This window comes from Emys orbicularis, chromosome 2 (genome assembly GCF_028017835.1).
Source record: "Emys orbicularis isolate rEmyOrb1 chromosome 2, rEmyOrb1.hap1, whole genome shotgun sequence".
NCBI classification, from domain to species: Eukaryota; Metazoa; Chordata; order Testudines; family Emydidae; genus Emys; species Emys orbicularis.
This window is the reverse complement of record NC_088684.1, coordinates 64,460,928-64,485,746: the sequence shown is the minus strand read 5'-3', so window position 1 is coordinate 64,485,746 and position 24,819 is coordinate 64,460,928. Positions and strand designations below refer to the sequence as shown.

The 24,819-nt window shown below is 42.5% G+C and overlaps 1 protein-coding gene across 1 annotated transcript in view; it reads left to right on the top strand.

Moving 5' to 3' along the window:
- Positions 1-24,819, top strand: part of NKAIN3 (sodium/potassium transporting ATPase interacting 3) — a 279,433-nt gene that overhangs the window by 142,412 nt on the left and 112,202 nt on the right. Inside the window, exon 4 of the mRNA XM_065398298.1 lies at positions 10,893-11,090. Coding sequence (XP_065254370.1) covers positions 10,893-11,090 — 198 coding nt within the window. The remainder of the gene's footprint in view (positions 1-10,892; positions 11,091-24,819) is intronic.

Here is a 24,819-nt window from a genome sequence, read left to right as displayed (position 1 = left end):
CTGTATAGCTATGTATGAACTATAGATTAATAGACAGAAGTTCTGTAAATGAGGTACATTCAGACCAGCAGTTATGCTTCCGGGGGAGTCCTGACCCCACTTCCATAGTTGTGGAGCTGACTAGTGTCATGACTACAAAGCCAGCTATGCATCTGTCCCCTCATCGGGTCTCACTGAATGCACCCATTCAGATGTCAGGCCTTGTGCCTTCACTTCTCCTGGGGTGGAATCTCACAATTCTTCTGTGTTAGACTGGGTCCTGGGCTACAGCACCCTGTGGATCAACTGTGCTTACCCAGCTGGTCCAACTGGACTCAGTAACTGTGGTTCTTCCCTGGGGGAGTCTGGGACCAACAGTAAATACAGTGACACCAAACTGCCTTCTTAAAACAAAGTATTGTTTAAACACATCAGTGGGAAGAAAGCAAAGTTGAAACCTGTCACATATCTGTCTTACCATCCCCCTCAAAAGCCTAGATCTCCAAGCAGGTATCTGTGTTAGTCTGTTCCCCAGGGAACAGTTCATTGACAGTCGTATTTCTTCCCTCCAGAATCCCTCATTTTAACTATTTAAGTGCTCCCAACACTGGCAAAACAAGTCTTGTAACTTTGGCTGGCAACTAGAAGTAACATCTTCACAGCTTAATGTGAAGCTCCCTGATGTGTTTACTGAGAGGTTGCTCATTTGGAGCCATTGTGTTTCCCTCTTACTTGTTTCCTAACATCCTTGCTACTAAACTAAACCAATATGTGTACAATAAATATTCCAGTACCCCAATATACAATTCTGTAGCTATCCCAATAATCAGGTCACATACAGCATTCATAAATTATGATCAGCCCCACATTTTTCACAACTAGACATAGTGGATATGATAGATTTCCACTGCATGTAAGCAGGGGACCAGATGCTGGAGATATACATGCCACAGAGCCCTTCTGAATGACAGTGTTGCCCCTTTTTGATCCAAGCAGCTAGCAAAAGTTTGGGACCTTGCAGGTTGTTCCATTTGGGAGTTGAAAGTGATGACTGAAAAGAAAATACTAGACTCCATCTTGTTTAATTACAAGGAATGTACAAAGTCCAGCTTCTCTGAATGCAGAAGGAATGAAAACCAGGGAAAAGCTTCTTTGCTTACAGCCCGAGTCTCTTTAGCCAGCACCCCCAACCTAGATGCTTTCTCTTGGCTTCTCCCAGGGTCACACATGCTTACAGGCTGCTGCTTGACTTTCTTGGCGTCTGAGTCTCCCTCAGTTTCTTGGTTCCCCCCAACACACACACACACACACACACACACACACACACACACACACACACACACATCACTAGACTTTTTTTTGCACCCACAGACACACCTGCCCACTTGGTCACAAAAAAACACCCGGTGAAACCCTCTGCCTGCCAGGGCCGGCTCTAGGTTTTTTGCCGCCCCAAGCAAAAAAAAATTTGGCTGCCCCCCGTCCCAGCCCTGGGCTCCTCGCCGCACCCCCCTGCTGCCCCAGCCCTGGGCTCTCCCCCCACCCACACCTCCTGCCGCCCCAGCCCTGGGCTCTCCCCCCCCCCCCCCCCCGCCAGCTGCACCATCCTTCCGCCGCAGCCCTGGGTCACTGGTAACTCGCTCCCAGGGCAGGTCACTCAGCAGGAATTTTAGATGTGCACAGAACACAGACAGGATTGGTTCCCATATGGTTACAGAACTGCAGTAAAGTGGAACAATTGTGTGATTAGAGGATATCTGGATGCATATTATAAGATTCTCCTACATAAATGAGGAAAAGTTGAGGTGCCTTTATTATTCTTTTGTTCCACTCTTTCTTTCTATGGGGAATTTGCCAATGCACTATCACTGTCTTCCTTTTAAACAAACAAACAAACAAAAAGGCAATGGCTATTGAAAATAGCAATTCCAGTCCTAATAACCACTGGGAAGCATTTCTTGCTCAATTTTATCCTACTTTTTCTACAGCAAGTTACGGTGGATCAGTATATTTGATTTGGGAGAAATGAAGTAACAGCTGCCCACACTGAGCTTGAGCACTCCTGAATTTTGAGGTGTTCAAATCTGGATGGCAGGTGCTGGGGGGGGGGGGGCGCTGTGGATCCGCAGGGGAGCACAGCAGCATGTATGCAGCAGCGTGTCTGGTGCTGCGCGGAGCCAGACACGCTGGTCTGAGTGGCACGGTAAGGGGGCTGGGGGGTTGGAGAAGGGGTAGGGAGTTCCAGGGGGGCAGTCAAGGGAAAGGGAGCAGGGGGGGTTGGATGGGTCGGGGCTCAGGGGGGCAGTCAGGGGACAGGCAGCGGTTGGATAGGCATGGGAGTCCCAGAGGTTTGTCAGGGGACAGGTAGGGGGTGGGGTGCTAGGGGGGAAGTTGAGGGGGGTCTCAGGAGGGGGCAGTTGGGGACATGGAGAAGAGAGACTTAGATAGGGGGTGGGGTCCCAAGGGGCAGTTAGGGGTAGGGGTCCTGGGAGGGGGCAATCAGGGGACAAGGAGCAGCAACTCTTAGATAGGGGGTGGGGTCCTCGGGGGCAGTTGGGGCGGGTATCAGGAGGGGGCAATCAGGGGACAAGGACCAGTGGGGTTTAGATAGGGGGTGGGGTCCTGGGGGGCAGTTGGGGCAGGGGTCCCGGGAGGGGTGATCAGGGGACAGGGAGCAGGAGGGGTTGGATGGGTTGGGGTTTCTGTGGGGGGCAGTCGGAGGGAGTGGATGGTGGCAGGGTGGGGCTACCCTCCCTCCCCGTGGAGTGTCCTTTTTTTGAATGTTAAAATATGGTATCCCTGCCCTTCCCAGTGCAGCTCTCCATTCACAGCAGGCTGCAGCATGAGGTCTCAACTTCCTCACTCCCTCCCCCTCTTTCCTGTTGGTAGTGGCCAAGGGAATGCTGGGAAATGTAGTTCTTTCCCTGCTCCAGGGCTGGCTCTATAGGCAGGGAGCTAACCAAGGAACTACAGCTCCCAGGGCCCCCTGTTGGTTCTCAACTCCCAGGCTGGATCCCTGCCGCCCCTGCAAATGGGCTGCCCCAAGCACGTGCTTGCTTTGCTGGTGCCTAGAGCCGCCCCTGCTGCCTGCACACTTCAATAAACTGCTTATCAACAAACATTCCTAACACTCTGTCATAATACACTTCTTATCAAAAGGTACCCAAATTCCGAGTTCTCTTTCAGTGTCAGTTTGTTGACTCTTTTCTTCCCTCCTCCCATTCTGATTAGCAAAAACTGCAAGCATGCAACTAACATATGACCTTGCCTCCAGAAGTCCTGCTTATTCAAATTAAGCCTTAACTCTGTGGTGTTCAATTTGATTCATTCATGGTGGCTGAATGCACACAATATGGTTGCAATTAGCTTGATCAACATCTGGGGTACACATACCCCTCAAATCTGGGGCAACATTGTACCCATTTAAAGAATGCCTCTGCAGTCAGGACAGAGCCTCCATTACAAGCTTGTGGACCCTCACTCCATGGTTGTATGATTTACTGCTTGCTATGTTGCTATGAGGATGTCTCCGAAACCACTCTCTTCATACTTTTTTCCCAATTACAGCCAGAAATGTCTGTGCTATGTGGAAACCACCCATACTTGAGACTGTTTTCTGAAATTTCTCCAGGTACGTCCACTGGATCTCTTTGGACTTACAATATACAGCGTCATCAAATGTCAACACGTAATCTTGCCCAAGTATCCAAGACATCTTGCTGACATTCTTCTCTACAGTGAAAACTCTATTCCATTCAGTAGGTCATGCTGGCAGCATTGGACAGTATCCAACAGATGTTACTGTTGGTATGATGATGAAATCGTCACATTAAAAAGCTGTCCATCCTGGTACTTGCTGAGAATTCCCCTTTTCAAACTCAACATCAAATAGCTTGTTTGGGCAGCATCTTAGAACTATCCATTGCAGATCAAGGTTGATGGCTTGTCAGCAAGCCTCCACATCAACATACTGATTACTTTTTACTTTTCTCACAAAATTAGATGTAAGGGTCTACCATGAGAATTGTACTTCAGTATGTCTTGGCACATTGCAGAAGTTTCAAGTCATTTTGTTTGTGGTGCTGTTTCCTGTGTTTGAACCTGAGCACTATGCAAAAGCTGCCTTCCAGAACTGAGGGAGTCTGACAGTGATAGACTACCATATCTAGCAGAAATGAAAACATCTTTTGTACATGTTTTGTAGCTGAAATACATGAAATACACTTTTTTTTCAGAAATCACACTGGGTAAGCGGATCATAAATTACACATATAGACAAAACAACAAGCAGAGAATGTATTTAAAGTAAATTTTCCATAACAAAATCAATATAGAATGAAATCAATATATAATTGTACACGTGTTAAAAGAGAGACGTTACTTTGACTTTTTCAAGAAATATGGGACAGCAATATGACATGATTTACAAAAGCATCCATAATTCTAAAAGAATATGCATAATATCACATCCCATCCCCCAAAATCACTCTTTGGGGGTTAAGCCTTCCATAAAAATGTGTCAACCCTATTCTGTGGAGGCTGGGGGGATGCTACAAATTTAAACTGTTTTCCATTTGGGCCACCAGACTGCTACAGCAGTTCTGAGATTGCAGTAGTTGGCACAATTTGATTATTTAAAGTGCAACAAGTTAAGTCTCATCTTCAGTTTTACAGATGGCTTTTACCTGAGTTGAGCTGAAGTCAAATATTTAGATTTAAGGCAAAAAAGGAGTAATTAATATTCAAACTATCAGAAGCCTGAACCATCATCATTGCTAATGCATATGAGAGCTAGCGACAGAAGTGCCTGTTATCCACAATGCCACTTTCTTAGTGGAGTCTGCCCAGTGCTTCAAAATCAGTCTGTTCAGCTGTAATGAGGAGGGACAGAGAGTGAGTGGTCAGATGCAGCATTAACTGGGATCAGAACCTGTGGATTGAGGATGTAATGGAGTGGAAAACTAAGATTATTCTGCAAATTGTAGACCTTGGCTTGCAGCTGATGCTCCCTCTCCAGGGTAGCTATACAGTTAAAGCAGGCTTCATTAACACTGGAACACATCATTTGCATCTAATGGGGATTAATGACTCTTTGAAATTAAATATTATGGAATGTGCAGGCTTTTTGTTCAAGCCAACATCATCGCATCAAAACTGCAAACTTAATTGAGTGCATGGAATTAGGACAAAATATTCTTTGTTACAGTCCCTTTTTTCCTGGAATTATGTACATTATAATTATTTGCCAATAAGTTCTTTGAATTAATGTCTTTCCTCTCCACTTGTGAAAATGGAAGACTTAGCTGGGGAAACTGATCATTCTTGTTCTTTTCAGAAAGCGGTATGGGACTATTTATTGCACTGGTGTTATTTGCTAATAAAGCATCAGATATCTGCTATGGGCTGCACAAATAAGAATGAAGATAAGATCCCTGCTGTTTATGCCAAATCTGCCAACTATAGGCTCTTGCACCTTCCTGGGAAGCTTCCAGTACTGGCCACTTTCTGAGACAAGATACTGGATGGACTCTGCATCTGATCCAGTATGGCAATTCCTATATTCCAGAAGAAATCACATTCTAAGCAGACACGATGAAGAAATGTGAATGAGTCAGACAAAAAACAGTGTGTTTGACCCACAATTCTTGTTGGTCTCCTCTGGGTATTCTTCCCCCATTAAAGTTGCACAAAGTCACCCAAAATGAAAGCCTTGAAAGTTAAGGTTCCAACAGTTGCATTAACTTAGCCACATTGCACAAACCCTGGTGCCAACTCTGTCCACATATCTGTTCTGTCCACGTACCATCATAGGACCTAACCACATGAGCCACACCATCTGGGGCTCGTTCACCTGCACATCTACTAATGTGATATATGCCATCATGTGCCAGCAATGCCCCTCTGCCATGTACATTGGCCAAACCGGACAATCTCTATGCAAAAGAATAAATGGACACAAATCTGACATCAGGAATCATAACATTCAGTAGGAGAACACTTCAATCTCTCTGATCACTCAATAACAGACCTCAAAGTGTTAATTGATTTATCTCGTTAGACTGACCTCACACTTGGTAAATCACTCCCTCCTTCCGGGTATTTACACCTGCTCCTGTATTTTTTACTTCATACATCTGATGAAGTGGGTTCTAGCCCACAAAAGCTTATTCTCAAATAAATTTGTTAGTCTCTAAGGTGGCACAAGGACTCCTCGTTTTGGGGGGGGGGGGTTCTGATACAGACTAACACGGCTACCACTGAAACCAATCCTAAAGCACTGTGCCTTTGCACTCTCTCTTTGGATTCAAGGTTGTGCTGTTATATAGATGCATAGAGTCTGGTACACAATCAGTAGTAGTAAGCTTGAAAAACTGCATACTTTTGTAAGAAAACAGCAATTTACATTACATTACCTTCTGGAAGACTGAGTGTCTTGAAGCAGTTGCTTAATGGCTGTTTTTAACATGAGAAAACTGTATGTGCTGTATATTGAAAAATTGCAAGCATCCTCTTGGACTTCCCTAACAAACATTTAACTTTCATATAATACTGAAAGGAGTAAGCAATCAGTGCTACAGTCTAAGCACCTTCCAAAGTGGTAGTTTTGTGAGCAGTTCTGCAGAGACACCCAGACTAAATTACAATGGTACTTATAAGCTGTACATTGGGAGAAACAATCTTTGGATTTTCTGGTTCCAAATTTAAGCAAAGCACTTTAAGCACGTTCTTTATTTTAAACACGAGTAATCCCATCCCTATTCAGCAAAGCACTTCAGCGTGTGCTTAAATCCCACTGACTTCAGTGGGATTTAGACACCTGTTGAATGTTTAGCTCACTAGGGATGGGATTATTGATGTGTTTAAGGTTAAACACATCTTTGCTGAAACGGGGATTTATCCCACGTGCATACACTTTATAGATCTGGATTAAAATGTAACACTGTGCGGTGCACTTATCTAAGGCAATGCAAGTGCTGAGACATTTGAACTGGTATTTAGATGCTTTATTGTTTAACAAATTTTCCACAATCTTGATGTGTGGCATCTGAAATGAGTGGTAGTGTTTCAGTATTGTATATGTTATGACATGTGAATTATTTGTTCAAAATGATATTCATATTGCCTCCTCGAAAACCACAACACTTTAATTGTACCTAAAATGCAGAGGTCATTACGGCTCTGTACATGAACACATTTTGCTTATTGTTAAGATCACCTAGTTTGGAAGCTTTTTTGAACAGGGATTATCATATTATAAGCAGGGCCGGCTCTGGCTTTTTGGCTGCCCCAAGCCAAAAAAAAAAAAAACCTGCGGCGCGGCCAGAGCGCGGGTGCAGGGGGACCGTCTGGGGGGGGGGGAGAGGGAGGGAGCGGGCGGGAGAGAGAGAGAGGGGGGCGGCCAGGGCTACAGCAGGGGCGCTGCCACGCGGCCCCTCCCGCTGCGCCGCCTCCTGCCGCCTGCTGCGAGGGCTCCGCTCCTTTCGGCGGGGAGGGAAGGAAGAGGACTGCCCTGCAGGGTGCTCTGGTTCTCCGCGCCGCCGCCCCCAGGGCGGCCGGAGCGGAACAAAAAAAAAAAAAGCGGCCGTGCCACCCTAGGATTGGGCAGAATGCCGCCTCGAACAATCTGCTGCCCCAAGCACCAGCTTGCTCAGCTGGTGCCTGGAGCCGGCCCTGATTATAAGTAGGCTTGGTAGAATTAAATTTTTATATACTTTTGAGGAATAATACCAATGTTTATTTTTAAGCATTTTTTCCTGTTTTTATCTATTTACATTTTCACAGTTGTGGAAAATCATTGGTGAGCTCAGACAATATTTTAAGGATAGTAGATGTTGAGATTCAAATCGTTAAAGCACTATAATTGTTAAAACACAATCTGCCAACATCAGATTTCAAAATAAACAAAGTTCCTTAAATCATACTCTAAGTTCTCAAGCAGCATTTTTCTCACTTTGACTTTCTTTATGGAAGATATTGTTGGAAATATTTTTGTCTGTTTGTATGTGTGTGGTGAAACTGATGCTTAGTGACATTTACCAATAAAAATCGAATCCTTCTAAGTCTAATGATAAGTGTTTGTATAGTGTCTAGCACAATGGGTGGGTAGGCAGTGCTATCAAACAAATAATTATTAGTATTTTTTTTATAATTTATTAGCAATAAACAACATTTTGTATGGAAAAGTAAGAGACACAGAGTGGATCAATGTTCTTTATCTCATTTCATCTTTGTTTTTATTTGACTTTCTTTATTTCAGTATAAATAGTAAAACCACTAGTTGATTATTTTTTTTTAAGGATGGCATATCTGACTCATTATATAGCTTAGGTGTTTCCTAGAGAGAAGATACACTTTGGCTACTGCAAATTATTCATTCTTTTTTCAGGCTTTCATTTATTGATCAGTAGCTTAACATTTATCAGCTGTAACATTGCCACTTTGTGGAGTGACATATTAGAGGTCAAACTAAAGAACCAAGTGATTTTTTTGTTAGTTTACACTTATAAGACACTGATCTCTGCTGGATAATTATTTACCTTTTGCATCTGCTTTGGAGAACCAGGGTACGGCACTCTGGCATTCACCCTTACCCACAGCTGCTGAACAAAAGTAATGATACAAAAAGTGCCATGATCACATCTTTTGTATATCAGAGCAGAGAATTTGATGGTGATATGGGAGTTTCCTTCTCTCATTGTACCATCAGTGGCTTGAAAGTCAGATAGATTTCACAAATGTCTCCTCTTCCATTACTGAATGAAGGATGATAATGGCCAATGACGTCAATGGGCCTTCTTAAGCACATGCTAAAAATTAAGCATATTTGTAGGTGCTTTGCTGAATAAGAATAAGAGTAGAGCTGGATGACAAATTTTAAATTTAAAAACATAGTCAAAATTTGCAAAACAAATCTGGGAGAACTTTTCCAAATTTTCATCCATCTCTAGATGAGATTAAGGACGTATGTGTGTTTCCTTTATACCGTTTATTTTTAATGAAGTACTGTACATAAATGTATTGGCTCCCTCCTGTAAAAAAAAAAAAACAATTGTCTCTAATGGTAAAGTTCTTTTGCAGATCATATTTCTGGCTTGCAATGATACATAGCTTCAGAGTTAGTTTACAGGGTAATCCCTACTTGATGTTGTTCTTCCTGCACTATGCAGAAAAATAGGCTAACAACTATTATGAAACAATTAGGGTGAAATTCACCCCTTGCATGGAGGCCGAGTAGAAGGCCCATGCACCACTTAAGTCCCACTTAAGCCCTCAGGGACTCAAGGCAGAAAAATCCTTAATAAAGTTCCCACAACCAAATATGGAAGGGGAGACTTTTCCATGGCTTAGTAGCATAAAGAGAAAAGCCCATCAGTAATGTGTAATAAAATAACAGGGATTGTTGCACTGAGCAAAACATAAGAAACTGCCAGTTATTGGCTCTTGCTTTTATTTATAATTATATTTTACCTAAGCAGAGTTGTCTGTCAAGTTTTATTTCAATTCAGTAAGATATCACCCTACCATGAGTGCAAAATTTTCTAAAATGGAATCAAAGAATGATGTTCAAAGTCAAAAGACAGATATCTCCCCAAGTCTAAATAATGACTTGGCAACTGTATAATATGTTATATAATGGCAAAAATCCTGCTCTCTTTGTTTGGTATGGACCTCTTCTTTCACAGAAAGCTAGACTTGTAGGGCAGATTAATAAGGTTCAGTAGGTGAGCCTGTAAAAGTATACCTGCAGCAGCCCACATTTGTACCCACAACTAAGCATGTATATGCCTAGAAACTGTGATGCTTTTTTAGTACAGCCAGAAGACAAGCATTTTTGCAGGCACAACTGGAGCTGTCTTCAAAATTTTGTTAGACTTTTGCCACTTTTACTGCTGTGCTGAGCAATGAAGGTGAAAGTAAGTGGGTGAAAATATGCATGTTATACTACACTAAACATGTTATACTGATTGATTTATACAAAATAACAGATATTTCCACTAGACCTGTTGCCTCAAATGCATTCTGTAGAGGTTTATTTTAGATCTTATCCTGTAGAAATAACATTGGGTCTAGGCTATGGTTTCTCAGCCCATGCATTGGGATCCAAAATTGGGTCACAAGAATGTTTCAAAGAGTCATATGGCAGCTTCTCTGGCTTCTGTCCCACAGGGCTGGCTGGGCTCGCCTCCCTGCTCAAGGCACAGCAACCTTAGAGGTCCCAGCACCACTCAGATTTGGCCAAGCCGTCATGATGACAGGAGCCTGGGTAGGCCAAATTTGAGTGAGTGGCCCTGCAACCCCCTCAGCCAGGTCACAACTCGACTCGCACAAATTTAGTCCAGTCATGGGGGCAGGGCCAATCTGAGTGGCATGGCAACCCTGGAGGTTGCAACACCCAGAACAGAGAGCCAAGGCCAGGCAGCCCCACAGCACAGGAGTTGCCACTGTAGGGTGAGTGTCGGGCAGGACTCAACCGAAACCACCCCAGAGCTTCCACCCTCAGGCTATTTACTGGGTCATAACAGGCCATAAACATTTATAAAGAGGTCCTGAGCCCAAAAAGGTTAAGAACCACTGTTGTAAGTGACTGTCACCTTTATCTACCAGAGGAATAAATGCATTCTGGAGACACTTTCTAGTAAAGTAATAATTAGGTTGTACTTTTAGACTCCAACTTTCTTTTGGACAGGGACTATTATTTGCTCTATGTTTCGTAGAGTATCTAGCCGATCATGGCCCCAATAAGATTTTCCTCTCTCCTTTTCAATGGTCTGCCTTCATCTTAGACATTATTTATTTATTTATTTATTTTGCTTAGTTTTGATTTTATAAGTGAAATTACATTATTTCCTGTTTTCATCTTTAATGCTGTGACAGACGAGGATTTCATTCCTTTTTCTCTCTTTGTCTCCTAGGAAACTGATCTCATGACCTTTAACATTTCAATGCACCGTTCCTGGTGGCGAGAGCATGGGCCAGGCTGCATACGGAGAGTGGTGCGCCCTTCAGCCCCTGGGATCCTAGACGATTACTCCTATGTCTCTGTGACGGGCTGCATCATTGACTTCCAGTATCTCGAGGTCATTCACAGCGCCATCCAAATATTACTGTCTGTAAGTTTCTATTTTCAGTTACCATCAGATTTTACCACTCCTATACTCTTCTTTATTATGCAGGTCACATGCTATTATTTCTGTTTACTGAGTGGATGGTTTCAGTAAATGGCCAATAACAGTACAGATTTTAAATTGCATAGTTGAGTATAAAACTTGCCATTTGAAATGTACACTGATCTCATATGCTCATATTTCATAACAGCCCTACATTGGGAACATGAGTGGTTCGTAGCCCTAATGCTGGCCCTTTGTATGGAAGTGAATTTCATCCATAGCAATTAATGCTCACTCATTAGAACATGTGCAGAAAGGCAACACTTCATCCAGGTCTGAATATAAATCTATTTTAGATAGTAAATAGCTTCCTAATGTAAACAAAGAACAACTGAAAAAGGTTAGGGAAATTGTAGTAATTAGAGTACTATTATATCTTTTTTTTATGACATTCTGTATCCTTCTGTGAGAATGGGGGTATCCAAAAATTTTACCTTGGTGGGCCACTTACTGCAGTTACTATATAATTACCGTACCAGCCTGAAACTGCACACCATTTAATATAATATTATTGTGCCATCAAGAGAAGCTTATTGTCTATTAGATACTGCAGATTGTTCTGCTACTGGACTCTGAACATTTGCACTACTGAAACTAAAAGGGACATTGGGGAAACAGAGAGAACGGGACCTAATTTCTCAGGAGTAGTAGAATAGATTTTGTTTATTTAGTTGAAAATTGCCCACAAAATATAATAATCATAGTTTTGTACAAGATCTTGGTATATGTGTGTGTAGGAGGGTGTTGAAGTGGACAGCAATAGGTTACAGCTACTGAGCAAAAAAGAGAGATGATCCTGTGAAATTGTTTATGGCAAAGTAGAATTAAAATGCCATATTTAAGAAAGAAAGAAAGAAAGAAAGAAAGAAAGAAAGAAAGAAAGAAAGAATTTTTTTTTTCTGGCAGCTAGTTCTACAAATGGAATGTGCCTTTCTGGAGCTTGCAATATGGTTAAATTTCATAACAATTTTATGTAGCAATAGTAGTGCAACAAACCTTTTTATAATGTAACAAAAATTTTATTGGCACAACAAATCATTTCATCATGCTAACTCTGGTGCAAATAAACGGGAAGGTAAACACTTTTATTTGATAGGGAGTTAGATTATCTGTAACATGAAATCCCTCAAGGGGTAAATACTGCATATCAGTCCAGGTAGATATTTCTGCTTTTCAATAGATCTCTGCTTTTCAAAGGTTCCTTTTACTTAAATATTTTAACCTGTATATAAAAAGGAACAGTTTTATATGCACAAGATAGTGCATCTATGACCATATTAGACCCTGCTTACCTCATTCCTTTACCTCTAGTGCAGTGCAATCACCTGTGATGCTTGCTGTATATGCATTAGAGTAGTCATCATTAAAGAGTCATCTTCTGCAAACAGTTACTAGGCCAGAGTAATTTAAGGTCTGAACCTGATGCTGAACATTCATTGATATCAATGGGAATTGCAAGTACTCAGCATCTCTCAGGATTAGGCTCTTTTTCCTATACTAACTAGAGAAATCCAATCATATTTTAGAGTAGTGTGGTAACTGCTGTAAAGGATGACTGTTAAAAGGGAACCTTGGTAGCATTACACAACAATACATTATTCTATGTACAGTGCATGGTAAATTTCCTATTGATGAACACATCCTTATACACAGTACCTTTAATTTTTAAAAAGTGAGGCATGTTCTCTGTGCTGAGTGCTGGATTTTGCAGGGAACAAATGGTGGTTGCGTAAGTGGCAGCAGCCTTAAGCACGTCTGTGGCCCATAAACTCTTTTTTGGGGGCTATTTGGAGATAGATGTTCTTACACAAAACTGGAAATGCTAAATGGGGAGTGGGAACTGGCTTTCATAAGACAATCTCTGAAGTCCATAGAGAGTCTTCCATTGACCTCAGTGGGCTCTGGATTAGACTCAGAATGAGCCATTTTATATGGACATTAGGAAAAACTTTAGGTTTAGGTTGGACATTAGGAAAAACTTCCTAACTGTCAGAGTGGTTAAACACTGGAATAAATTGCCAAGGGAGGTTGTGGAATCTCCATCATTGGGGATTTTTAAGAACAGGTTGGACAAACACCTGTCAGGGATGGTCTAGATAATACTTAGCCCTGCCATTAGTTCAGGGGACTGGACTAGATGACCTCTCAAGGTCCCTTCTAGTTCTATGATTCTATGATATATGTGTATACACCAATCTCATGTTTAAAAATGTTTCCTTATGGTTCTAATCTCCTCTCTTCTTGACATGAAGGAGAAGGCAATATTTTTACATGACACCCAGTGGTACCAATGAAATTTTCTGACCACACAATGTCAAGTAATCAATGTTGGACTGACCTCATGGATTGTTATTCTTGTTAATATCACTTCTGGACGAGAGCTACTTCCAGTAAAAAATGAAATTTGAGATAACAGTGCATATTAATTCACAAGTTTTCTATGTAGGTTCTTATATCATGCTCATCACTGTAGTATCTGAGCTTCTTCCAGCAGTGCATTAAGTGATGTGACTAATACCTGATGCATGGTTTGTTCTCTCATTCTCCCCTCCCTGAGGGGGAGGGTATTGTATATGCAGTAGAATGTTTTCCTTTTGCTACTGGTTCTTGTTGTCTTTTTGTTTTTGTTTTGTTTTTTAATGTACACACTGCTTTGTCTTAATAATAGAGAAGACAAGGGCAAAGACATGTGCCTTGCGTGTGGAGTGGAAGTTGATGACGTTTGTGAATGTCCTTAGATCCTGGGGAAGATCATTCCACAGTATCTAACCAATGCTCCAAGTTCTCTGGTCACCACACAGACAAGCTTTACCTTTATCGTAGTGGCGTAGAGTTGTGATGCTCAATGTGACGATGCCTAAGTACCTTTATGAATCTAGGCCATAGCTCCCATTCATATGAAAACTGCAGCGCCTGTGAATCATGCTGAATCTATACTCAAGGATGTTTCCAGCCCATATATTATTTTGTAAAAAAAATACATTGCAATAAACTTCTTGTTGCCCTCCTGATTATTAAAGTCACTTAATTTTTTAGTCCGATTTACACATTTAAACAAAGACAGACAATCTTAAAATAGAATTAAATCCTGAAACGTTAATTCTTGGCACTCTTAAATCCAGACACAGGGTTCTTCAAAAGCACTCTTAGAATATATCTACAGAGTAGCTGATGGTGTGATTCTCAGCACAGGTGGACGTACCTGTGTTGGCGCTGCAGCAGCACAGGGAGCAGCTCTGACCAGTCACCCGAGTACAGTCCCATCTGAACCCCTGGGTACGTACTCAGCTGGCTAGCCTCAGCAGCTGTCTGTGTGGCCCCAGCCACAGCCACTTGGCTATTTTTTAAGTGTTAGCTTGATTAGAGGTAGCAAGTGTCCAGTGCTTGTATTACCAGGTGGGGTTGGTGGGACCGAGCCCCTTTACTACACTTTTAGAGGCTACCTCATATCTGTTTTATGGCCCCCTTACTTCTCAATACTACTTAAATTAAAGTAAGGCACTTGATATTCAGACACCCCCCCCACTTTTTCCCCATAATTTGAGCACTGTATGTGTGTCTGTCTACCTGGCCTGAGAATCACACCTCCCAGCTGCTGTGTAACTCTCCAGGTATGTCTACATTGCACTGGGGGAGGTGTGGTTGCAGCATAGGTAGACATACCCAAACTAGATCAAAGCTAGATTGAGTAACAATAGCAGTGAAGCCTCAGCAGCCTGGGCAGTATGAACTCAAGGTCCTGGGTGGGTGGGGCTAGCCCATGTAGCCACCCATGCTGCAGCTTCGCTGCTACTGTTACTCAAGTCAGCTTGGACGTGGCTAAATCCATGCTAGCTTGGGTATATCTACACATGCTGCAATCACACCTCCCAACTGCGGCGTAGACACACCTTGAATTAAACAGTTCTGCTCTCCTAAAGTCAATGAGAGTTATACCACTGACTTCAATGGGAGCAGGGTTAGCCCAGTGCAGAATGCTTTGGAAAATCCTACCTTTACCGTTCATAGACATGTCATCCAAGCACCTGCAGAGTCTAACAATTTTCATTAACTACTTAACTGAATATTTCAATGTTTTGTTGGTTCATCCATGAACATGCAATCATCTCTCTCAGAAAGATAATCATTTCCTCTTGTTTTATCACACAACTATCTGCTCTCATGGCCATTTTTCTTCTGAATGTACCAAATGTCACTTCCATAAGAAAATGATAAACAACATGATCTGATTACATTAGTTCTGGAAATCTGTTGCTTCTCTCCCTCATCAGTACATCATGGTAACCCAATGCAATTGCCTTACTTTATTAATTATTTCTGTCTCGCTGCTTTCAGAGAATCTGTCAAACATTGATTATTTAATATTACAGTGAATTATGACATTTGGTGGATTTAAATACTATTTCATCAGAGAAATGGAATTTAATTAGAAACCATATTCTGCACAACAGCCATTATAATGGAGGATCCGAGATTCATGTAAATAATTAATCAAAACAAACATGATTGTCAAGTTACAGCAAGAGATTAAAAGCAAGACAATAAATGATACTGGAAAAATAGTTGCTTAATGAAGTTCAGATTGTTGACATGGTCATCATCCTGAGCCATAGATTCAAATACATTTGAGGTTAATTTGAGTGGCTTTTCATGAGTGCCATGCATCAAGAATTCCCTTCTACACTCCATGTTAAAAGCTCCAGAATCTTTTTGTCAACAGGGTTATAAAGAAATCTTTTCTCCTTCTCTTTAGACAAGCTAGAGCTGCTGGAATGATTATTGCAGCCCAGTTATCAGTTAGATATAACAAAAGTGCTAATGATATCAGTATATAATGTGATTCCTCTGAGGAACTGCAGCAGTCCCTCTTATTCCCATTAGTTATAGCCCTGGTATTTTTATAATTGGTATAGGAAAAGATGCTAGGAAGCACATCATTTACACTGTTCTCAAAAGAAAATCCCTTTAGGGAATGGCACCATTGTTCAACCTGGAGCTAAGGTCTCTTTCCATTTCCCAGAATGACTCATGACTGATTAGGAAAGCCAATCAACATCAGTATGTGAGAGTAAAACATGAGCTAACTGGATGTGAAGACCTATGGAAAATGTACATGAATAAAATGTACTTCCCCTTTTGATATTACATCACTTTGTGAATTTCAGCTCATTACTTTTGTCATCTTTATTGTCTAGGTTGGAAAGTTACTGTGTCACTTTTCCATAATGAACAATTGTACCAGGGCACAGAAAAGCAAGTTAACAATGCTGAATGCAGAGCCAACCTTCAACATTATACCAAAAGAGAGTATCAAAGAAAAGCATATGTGTAATAATAATAATGAAAAAGACATGACTAATAGCCATGTGAATAGCAGTTGGCCTATGGGCTTCTCAAAGATTCATTAGCAGCTTTAGAGTGTTCAACAGCTGATAAAAAATTTTTCCAGCCTGAGCAAATTTGCAGTAGAACTACAGAGCTTCACTAAGGAACTATGACTGCAAACAGAAGATTTTGTGAAAACTGTGACAGATACATCAATTTCCTGAAATATCTTTGGGGGATCTTACTGTAGTAAGTTTATGTATCATTGTGGGCCATGTAATTCCATGTGGGAGAGTGACCCCAGCTCCTAGTGGTACTAAAAACAGTGTGTGATGATTAAGGCAAATCAGCCAAGTTGTAATCCCCCAGAGAGGCTCACACCTCCTGGAGAGGCTCACATATATAGAGAGATTCTCCAATGACCAACAGACAAAGAAAGGACTTTTGGATAAATAGCCTCACTTGGGGCCTTCTTTCTGATCCAGCTAACGGACAGGACCTTCTGTCCAATGGGGGCCCCAATCCTTCCTGTGAAAGGTTGAAAGGACTTTGGCTTACGAAGGCCCCATAAGACCGTTGACCCTAGGCTATGGCTCTTTGGCTTCTGACTCAGTGCTCAACCTTGGCTTCAGCTCCTGTTCCCTATCTGAACCAGGCTCTGACTTTCAGCTCTAACACTTGTCTCCTGACTTTGTACTTGCCCATTGGCCTCGAACACCATGCCGATGACCAGGACAGACCACCCACGTCCCCATCGCTGGCCTCAGTCTTTCACAGACCCTGATGTAGTGGTGGTGCACACCGTCTTGTGCAAAACACCAGTTTGAGCAGCCTGGAGTGGTCCTTGACCCAGGTAACAGTGGCTTATATCCAATCAACTTTAAAAAAAGGCAAAGTCCATAAACATAACATAAAAAAGCCCTTGGCCCTCAGAGTTTGTTTCCTTTTCTGTCCACCTCCCTTGTACTTCCAGGGGGTTCTAAGAGGCAGCCTTGGGCTAGCTCCTTTGATAGAGATTTGTTGCTCCCTTGAAGTCCCAAGCTTTCCTTTCCCTTCTGATCCAGTTCCTCCCTCTTTATACTTGGGCTTGTCCTCATTAGCTACAGCTGCTGGGAGCATGTCTCTCCATAATTGACATTTCTCACAGCTGAGCCAGGGCAAGGCTGGTTTTGCTGTCTGAAGACAGGGAGGGTTTTTGGTCGGGGGTATGTATACCCCCATCACAGAGACAAAAATCCACTCATCTCATCTGAATCAAACTAGTAAAATGGATTGTAGCTGTGAGGGAAAAGAAGTGAGAGTAGCTGAAGTCTTGGGAGCAGAGTAACATAGCATAGTTATGTGGTACAGGTAGGATCTGTCCAGATTGGCCATAGATTGAAATAATGTGAATGTTGGAGGGGGTGGGGGCAGAGGTTGAGAGAGAAAGAAAGAGGCTACGGGATGTAACTAGGTGAGGTCAACCCTATACCTGTATCCATGACTGAGCTTGCCTAGGTACATCACAGTAAAAATTACAGTGCCTGTCTTCACTAGGATTTTACAGGAAGATGGCTAATGCATGTTACTTTTAAAAACACACCCTATTTTGGCAGTGAAGACAAGGCCAGAGAGCAGGAGTAAGTGCTGGCACTAAAGAGAGGTCAGCAGTAATTCAGCTGGCAGGAGACAACCAACTATAGCTCAAAATGTATCACTTAGGGCTTGTCTACATGGGAAAATTATTCCAGAACAAGGTAGAGTGAGAATTGAAAGCACTATAACTATTCCAGAATAGGTTTCAGAGTGGTAGCCGTGTTAGTCTGTATCAGCAAAAACAACGAGGAGTCCTTGTGCCACCTTAGAGACTAACAAATTTGTTTAGGCATAAACTTTCATGAGCTAAAACCCACTTCATCAGATGCATGGAGTGAAAAATACAGTAAGCAGAATATATATTATAGCACATGAAAAGATGGGAGTTGCCTTACCAAGTGGGGGAATAGCTCCCCCTGTGGATATTCTTAACCCAGAATAGGAGTGCCTTTTTCTGGTTTAGTTTAATCCATTTACAAAATGGATTAAACTGAACTGAAAAAAATTACTCCTACTCAGGAACAAGTGCCCACCCGGAGAGTTATTCGGGGATAGCTATAGCGGAAGAGTTATTCCAGAAGAGCTCTTCCAAACAATTACCTCATGTAAACAAACCTTTCAACAATGCAACGGTATTTCATTGAGCTGGAGTGAGAGACTTAAAATTATTCCTGAACCCAAGTCTCCACACTTAAATGTGAGTGAGCTCTATGGGCAAAGCTGGAGGCTAACCTAATACCATAGTTTGTTTGTTTGCTTTTAGCAATGGATTTGTGCTGCCCTAGTACTCATCAAAATTATCTCCTCTGTATATTATAGTTGTCAACCATGTAACCAGACTTTCATATACCGGGGAAAATATCCACTGATTAAAACCTGTCTCTGTGGGAGCCTGCACAGACAGGACATTTTTCTTTTAATCATGCACTACATTGACAGCCTAACTCTTCCATTACAATTTGTAGACTGAATGTGACCTGAGTGCAGAAAGGATTTTTTCCTAGACTATGGTCCCAGGTGATTTGCAACATTCTATATGTTATCCTATTCGAACAGGAGACCATCGAGTTGGGATTGCACTGTGTGTGCATTTGCTCCATCTCAGACTTCTCAAACTTTGTTGTAGCTCTTTGGTTTTGGCTGAGAAAGCAGGTGTATGTCCATGTGACCCCTTTTCAGAGCAGCTCAGTAAAAGGCATATGCAAGATTGTCTTGGAGCCTTGATTTATGAAATTTACAATCCATAAAAAGGGTCATATTCTTTATCTGCCAGAAATAGCTTAAGAGGTTTTAATGGCTTAACTCCTTCCCAAACCTATTCGTATGAAATATCTCGGCCTGTCCTGGCTGCAGTTTTTCCACTGCCATGTTCCCCAGAAAGTCTAAATTAAAAAAATAAAACTTGTTCTATGCCAGTTATAGAAGGTGTCTCACATACCTGATATATGAGTGAACTTGCAAGGAGGGGCTAATTTGGGATATGCAGTTCCACCAACAAAGCAGAAGATCTGAGTGTCGCTGAGAACAGCTCAGTGGGGATACCTAATGCATTGCCACACAGAATCGGTTTGGAGTCAGGGCAGGGATGGGCTACAGGTGCAGCTACTGGAGCCACTGCTACATATATTTACTGACCATTGCCTCATATGGGGGTTGATCCTGTAAGGTGCTGAGCACTCTTGCCCTGATCCTGCACCTACATTCATGCTTGGTTTTAAGCAAATGAGTAGTCTTGTTGGGTGAAATCTCGGTCCTGTTGAAATCATTGACAAAACTTCCATTGACTTCCGTGGAGCCAGCTTTCACCCATTACATTCATTAGATTGATCACATGTTTAAAGTTAAACACACCCTTCAGTGCTTTTCTGAGTTGGGGGCCAGAATACTTAGCCCTTTGCAGGTCTGGGCCCATGAAGCCCGTGTCGAGGAACCAAGGGAGATATTGTACAGAACTCAGAGCTGCAGTAATGGCCACAGCATTGCTCTCCTGCTACACCATGGCCTAGTAGAGGAGATGGCTTTCCCCTGCACCCCAAAAGTCCCCTTTTATTCCTCTTCCTCACCTCGCTCACAGAACAGATATTTGGGTTGCATGGTGGGGAAAGAATTTGCCCCTCACAAAACACATATACACAGGGAAAGCCCCTCAGAGATTGACTGACAGTGTAAGTACCTATTGGAGACTACACATGAACAGGCTGTATGTTAGTTCATGTCAGTCACAAATTAACCATTGCCCAAATGGTGATATTTTTCAATTGTATATTTGCAGGTTCCTGTTGCATTTGTCTTTGTTTTGATCTGGCTTTTTTTCTCAGTGTGCTTAGAATCTGGGAGAGACACCTTTTCTAACTTGCCTTTACAAATCTAAAGAAAATCTAGGTCTGGATAAGCACAAACATGGAGGGCAGTGGCTGAGAATATGGCCATGTGTTCGGAATGGCTTGAGATTGAGTGATTGATGCCTGTGTCATTTCTTTGACATGATTTGACCACGATTGGAAAAAGGAAGATTATTATGCACACCAAAGATTTTTTGGCAGACACTACCAGGTGGGAATTACTTTCACTTTGCAGATTTGTCATGTCTAAGGCTACGGTTATGTCTCGGAAGTCACGTGAATCCTTCACTTCCATTGACATTCGTGACATTTTCTGCCCTGGGGCTGGAGCTCCCAGCCAGCCCTGCCCTTGCAGCTCCCAGCCCCCAACCTGGTGGGGGGACCCTGCAGCTGCCCAACTGCAGCAGGCAGCTGGCGGACCCTGCAGCTGCCCGGCTGTGGCGGGGACGCTGGCAGAACTGCAGCTGCCCAGCCATAGTGGGTGGGTGGGGGGACCCCGCACAGCTGCCCAGCCACGGCCAGTGGGCGGCCAGCGGACCGCTGCAGCTGCCCAGCTGCGGCGGGCGGCCGTCAGACCCCAAAAGCTACCTGTGGCCTGTGGCTGGGGGACCCTCCAACTGCCAGCTGTCCCGGGTGAGGGGACCCCACAGCAGCCCAGCCCCAGGGGCAGAGGGACCCCAGAGCTCCCACACACCACATCAGTAGGGGACCAGGGAGCCTTAGCAGCAGTGGGTGCTGAACCCACCTACCCCTTTTGTCAGGGATATTTGTAGTGAAGGTCAGGGACAGGTCCCAGGCTGGCATGAATTTTTGTTTATTTTCCTGTGACCTGTCCATGATTTTTACTAAAAATACCCGTGACAAAAACTTAGCCTTAGTCATGTGTCAATACCAATTTTAACTAAGAGTACAACAAAAAGAAGTCCGGATCCCGTTGCTACACAGGCCTGTAGTACAAATTTGTTTCCTCTAACATCTGAGGGGAGTGCAAAAGACCATAGCTGGAGCAAACCCTGACTTGAAAAGGAAGAAAGTTACAGAGAATGGTATCGCTCCTGAAAACTGCTCAAGCAATCTGACATGAGTCTGAACCAAAGAGAGAGCCTAATAAGTCAACTGTTCTGAAAAACAGTCCCAGCAGCTAGAACTCTGCCCAAGTCTACACAACATAAGAGTTTTAGAGAAATTATTCAAACTGATGTGGAACACCTTAGGGAAGAACTAGCTATTGATGTTATTTGTATTTATACTTCTCATAAGCTCCCAGATGCTGCTATGTAAATTCAGTGATAATCATTGTGAATGACAGCAGAAAGACTGATAATTAATCATCCATTTCAAGGAACATTACCATTTTCCATTTTTATCTGTGTTTATTGTCATTTGTTTTTATCATTCTTTGTATTAGCTTATAATGCACGTAGCACATTCTCATATACTGTAACATGTACATCCCAAACACACAGACACTATCAAAGACATTTTTACAAATAGAGATAAATATTAAAAAAAAAATATCCTGAAGACCTTACCCTTGAGTATTTACTCAAGCAAAACACATTCATTGTTGAATTTTTGCCAGACTGAGGACTTCTGAATATGGGGCCTCATCCAAAGCCCAGTGAAGTCAAGGTAAAGACTCCCATTTACCTCAGTAGCCTATGGATCAAGTAATTCTCCCACAGATTTTAATTTACACCGAGAAGTTGCTGATGAATGCAAATGTAGCAGAAAGTTTGCCTGATCAATGTTACATGAATTCAATTAGGAGCATATGTGTGACAAGGTATGTAGGAGAAAGATGGTCCAGTGGTTAGAGTATTAGTCTGGACCTTGGGATTATGTGTACATGAGCAGGGGAATCACACCCCTAGCTCGTAGTGTAAATATAGCCTTAGTCTTTCTCTGCCTCAGTTCGCCATCTGTAAAATGGGCTAATAGTACTTCCCCACCCTTTCCAGGAATATTGTGAGGTTAAATGTATTTCAAGACTGTGAAGCACTCAGACACAACGGTAATGGGGCCATAGAAGCATCATTGATAGATGTTATTTATTTGTATCTCTACTTCAAAATTAACAGGACTAACAATGAGGTATTGCCATTGTCACAGTTCTGCTTTTGTATAATACTTTCTCAGTGGCAGTTTAAATGGATAACTAGTGGTATGAAATATCTAGGGTTTCTTCTTAATAGAGCTTAAACATCATGAAGGATATTAGATTGCACCCTTGTACAATTGCTGTTCAATGACAAAATAAATTGGAACAAGATGCAATTTACTGTGTGGGACTGAATACAATCATTAGAATGATTACTATCCTTAGGTTTAATTATGTTTTCAGTATGCCATCCCTACAGATGCCTAATTGGCTCGATAAACAAATGCATGTTCTAATTAAAAAAATTTGTATAGGAAAATCTAAAAAAAAATAAAAACCTAGATGAAAATTGGAACTTGTACAGCTGAAAAAAAATCTACAGGAAGTTTAAATTGCCCTAATTTGAATCTATATTATCTGACAAATGGCCTTGTATACTGTGCAAAGGTCTATACTCTTAAATTGTGCAAGGTAACAAAAGTCCAGTGCAGCGTGTTACGTAAGATTGTTTATAAAAGTCAGCAGAAGTTGGAGACAGTCCCATTTTACCAGTCTATTTCAGTTAAAAGAATTTAGATAAGGTATCAACGAGACTCCTAGTAAAGTTTGATATGAGATGAAAGATTAAAGAAATCGTAGGAAATGTTTATAGATGAAATCATCAAAATGTGTTTTGACCGATTAGTGCTAATGGGATGAGGCTGCCATCTCTTCTTGGACTTTGTTTATCTGAGGATCATGAAGGGTATGTCTGCACCGCAATTAAACACCTGTGAGGGGGAAGCGTCCCAGAGCCCAGACTCCAGCCTGAACCCAAACATCTACCAAACTATTTTTTAGCCCCACATCCTGAGCCCTGCATGCCCGACTCAGTCAATCTGGGCCAGTTGCGGCTGTGCTGCAGATCTTTTATTCCAGTGTAGAGATACCCTAAGTGGGAATGAGTGGGACATCTGGACTGGAAGGAGCCAGGTTTACCATCATGGCTGCTACCCTTACCATCCCCTGGGGCCAGGATTCACCATGACACCATTGAGCCTTTATCGTCCTGATTCCGAAAGATGTTCTGACCAGACTGCACCAGAGAGAGGGAACTGATGACATCAGCACATCCACTGGCTTTGGCTAAACCCTGAAGAGCACCTGGAATGTGAAACTTGGGTTCCTGCTGTTCCTGCTCCCTCATGTGTCCATTTCCTTCCCTTGCTTATTTCTTCTTTCCTATCTTTCTCCTTTGCCTCCTGTGTAATAAGAGTCTGGCTTAGCTGGCCAAGATTGCATCTTTTGCAACTCTGCTGTGAGCTCGTGACCAGTTAGTCAGCAAAAAGAAACACCCTGAAGAACCCGATGCTGGTACCAGTTTGTCACAGCTGCTCTGAGGCTGATCAGGCCATGTGCTCTGCCTGCGTTTCTCCAGCAGTGAGATTGCAAGTAAGAGTCAGCAACAGAAACGGAAGCTGTATTTTTCATCTTTATTGTTCTTTTCTGTCCCCTTTGTGTGTATTTATCTTCAGGGGAACAGGTTTGGATTTCAACAATGAACAGGTCTACACTGCAGGCTCGCTGCAAGTTGTATCACATGCCCAACCCCACCTAATGTCCACACTCAAAGCCCTTAAACACGTATATAAGGGTGTGTTGGACCCAAGCTAGTGCGCTTGGCTGAGGGAATGGGGCAGAGTGCATGTTGAGCTGTTACCCCCACACCTATCCACAATGCAGTGTGAAGACAGCAAAATTGTGTGTGCCCGGGCTCATATTTAGTTATCCTCCAATGCCATTCCCACAATTCCCCATGCCAGTATCTTCCAACCTTTTTATCTACTCACTTACTACCAGAAGCTCCCTGCCAGTTTATAAATCTTTGCTCAGCATTTAATCTTTTATTTCCATCTGGCCAGTTCCAGTTTTTGAACAGCTCAGTCCAGCTCTGCCAAACAGCCTAGAAAATGCCCATCAGCCAAATCCCATCACCTAGCTGGCTAGACGACGAGCACACCAGGAGTACACCAATCCCCTAACATACCAGTAGCGTGCCAGGTGTATCACGACTTGTATGCAAGCACTGTAGGTCTTTCAGCAGCTAGGCCTTGTAGGCACCAGCCCTGGTGGGTCCCAATAACGGCACAGACACATGGTTAAGAGAAAGGCTATTTTACTAGGACTGAAAGGAAAGGAGAAAGGTTGCACATACCCTAGATACAGAGGCTTAAACAGTTACAGTTCAAAGTGAGCAATAGCCGTAAATGTTTGGAACCCTGGGACCTAGTGCCTGGAGTGCCCTCTCCAGTCCAGTTTCTATTCAAGCAAATAGGAGCTTGCAGTTTGC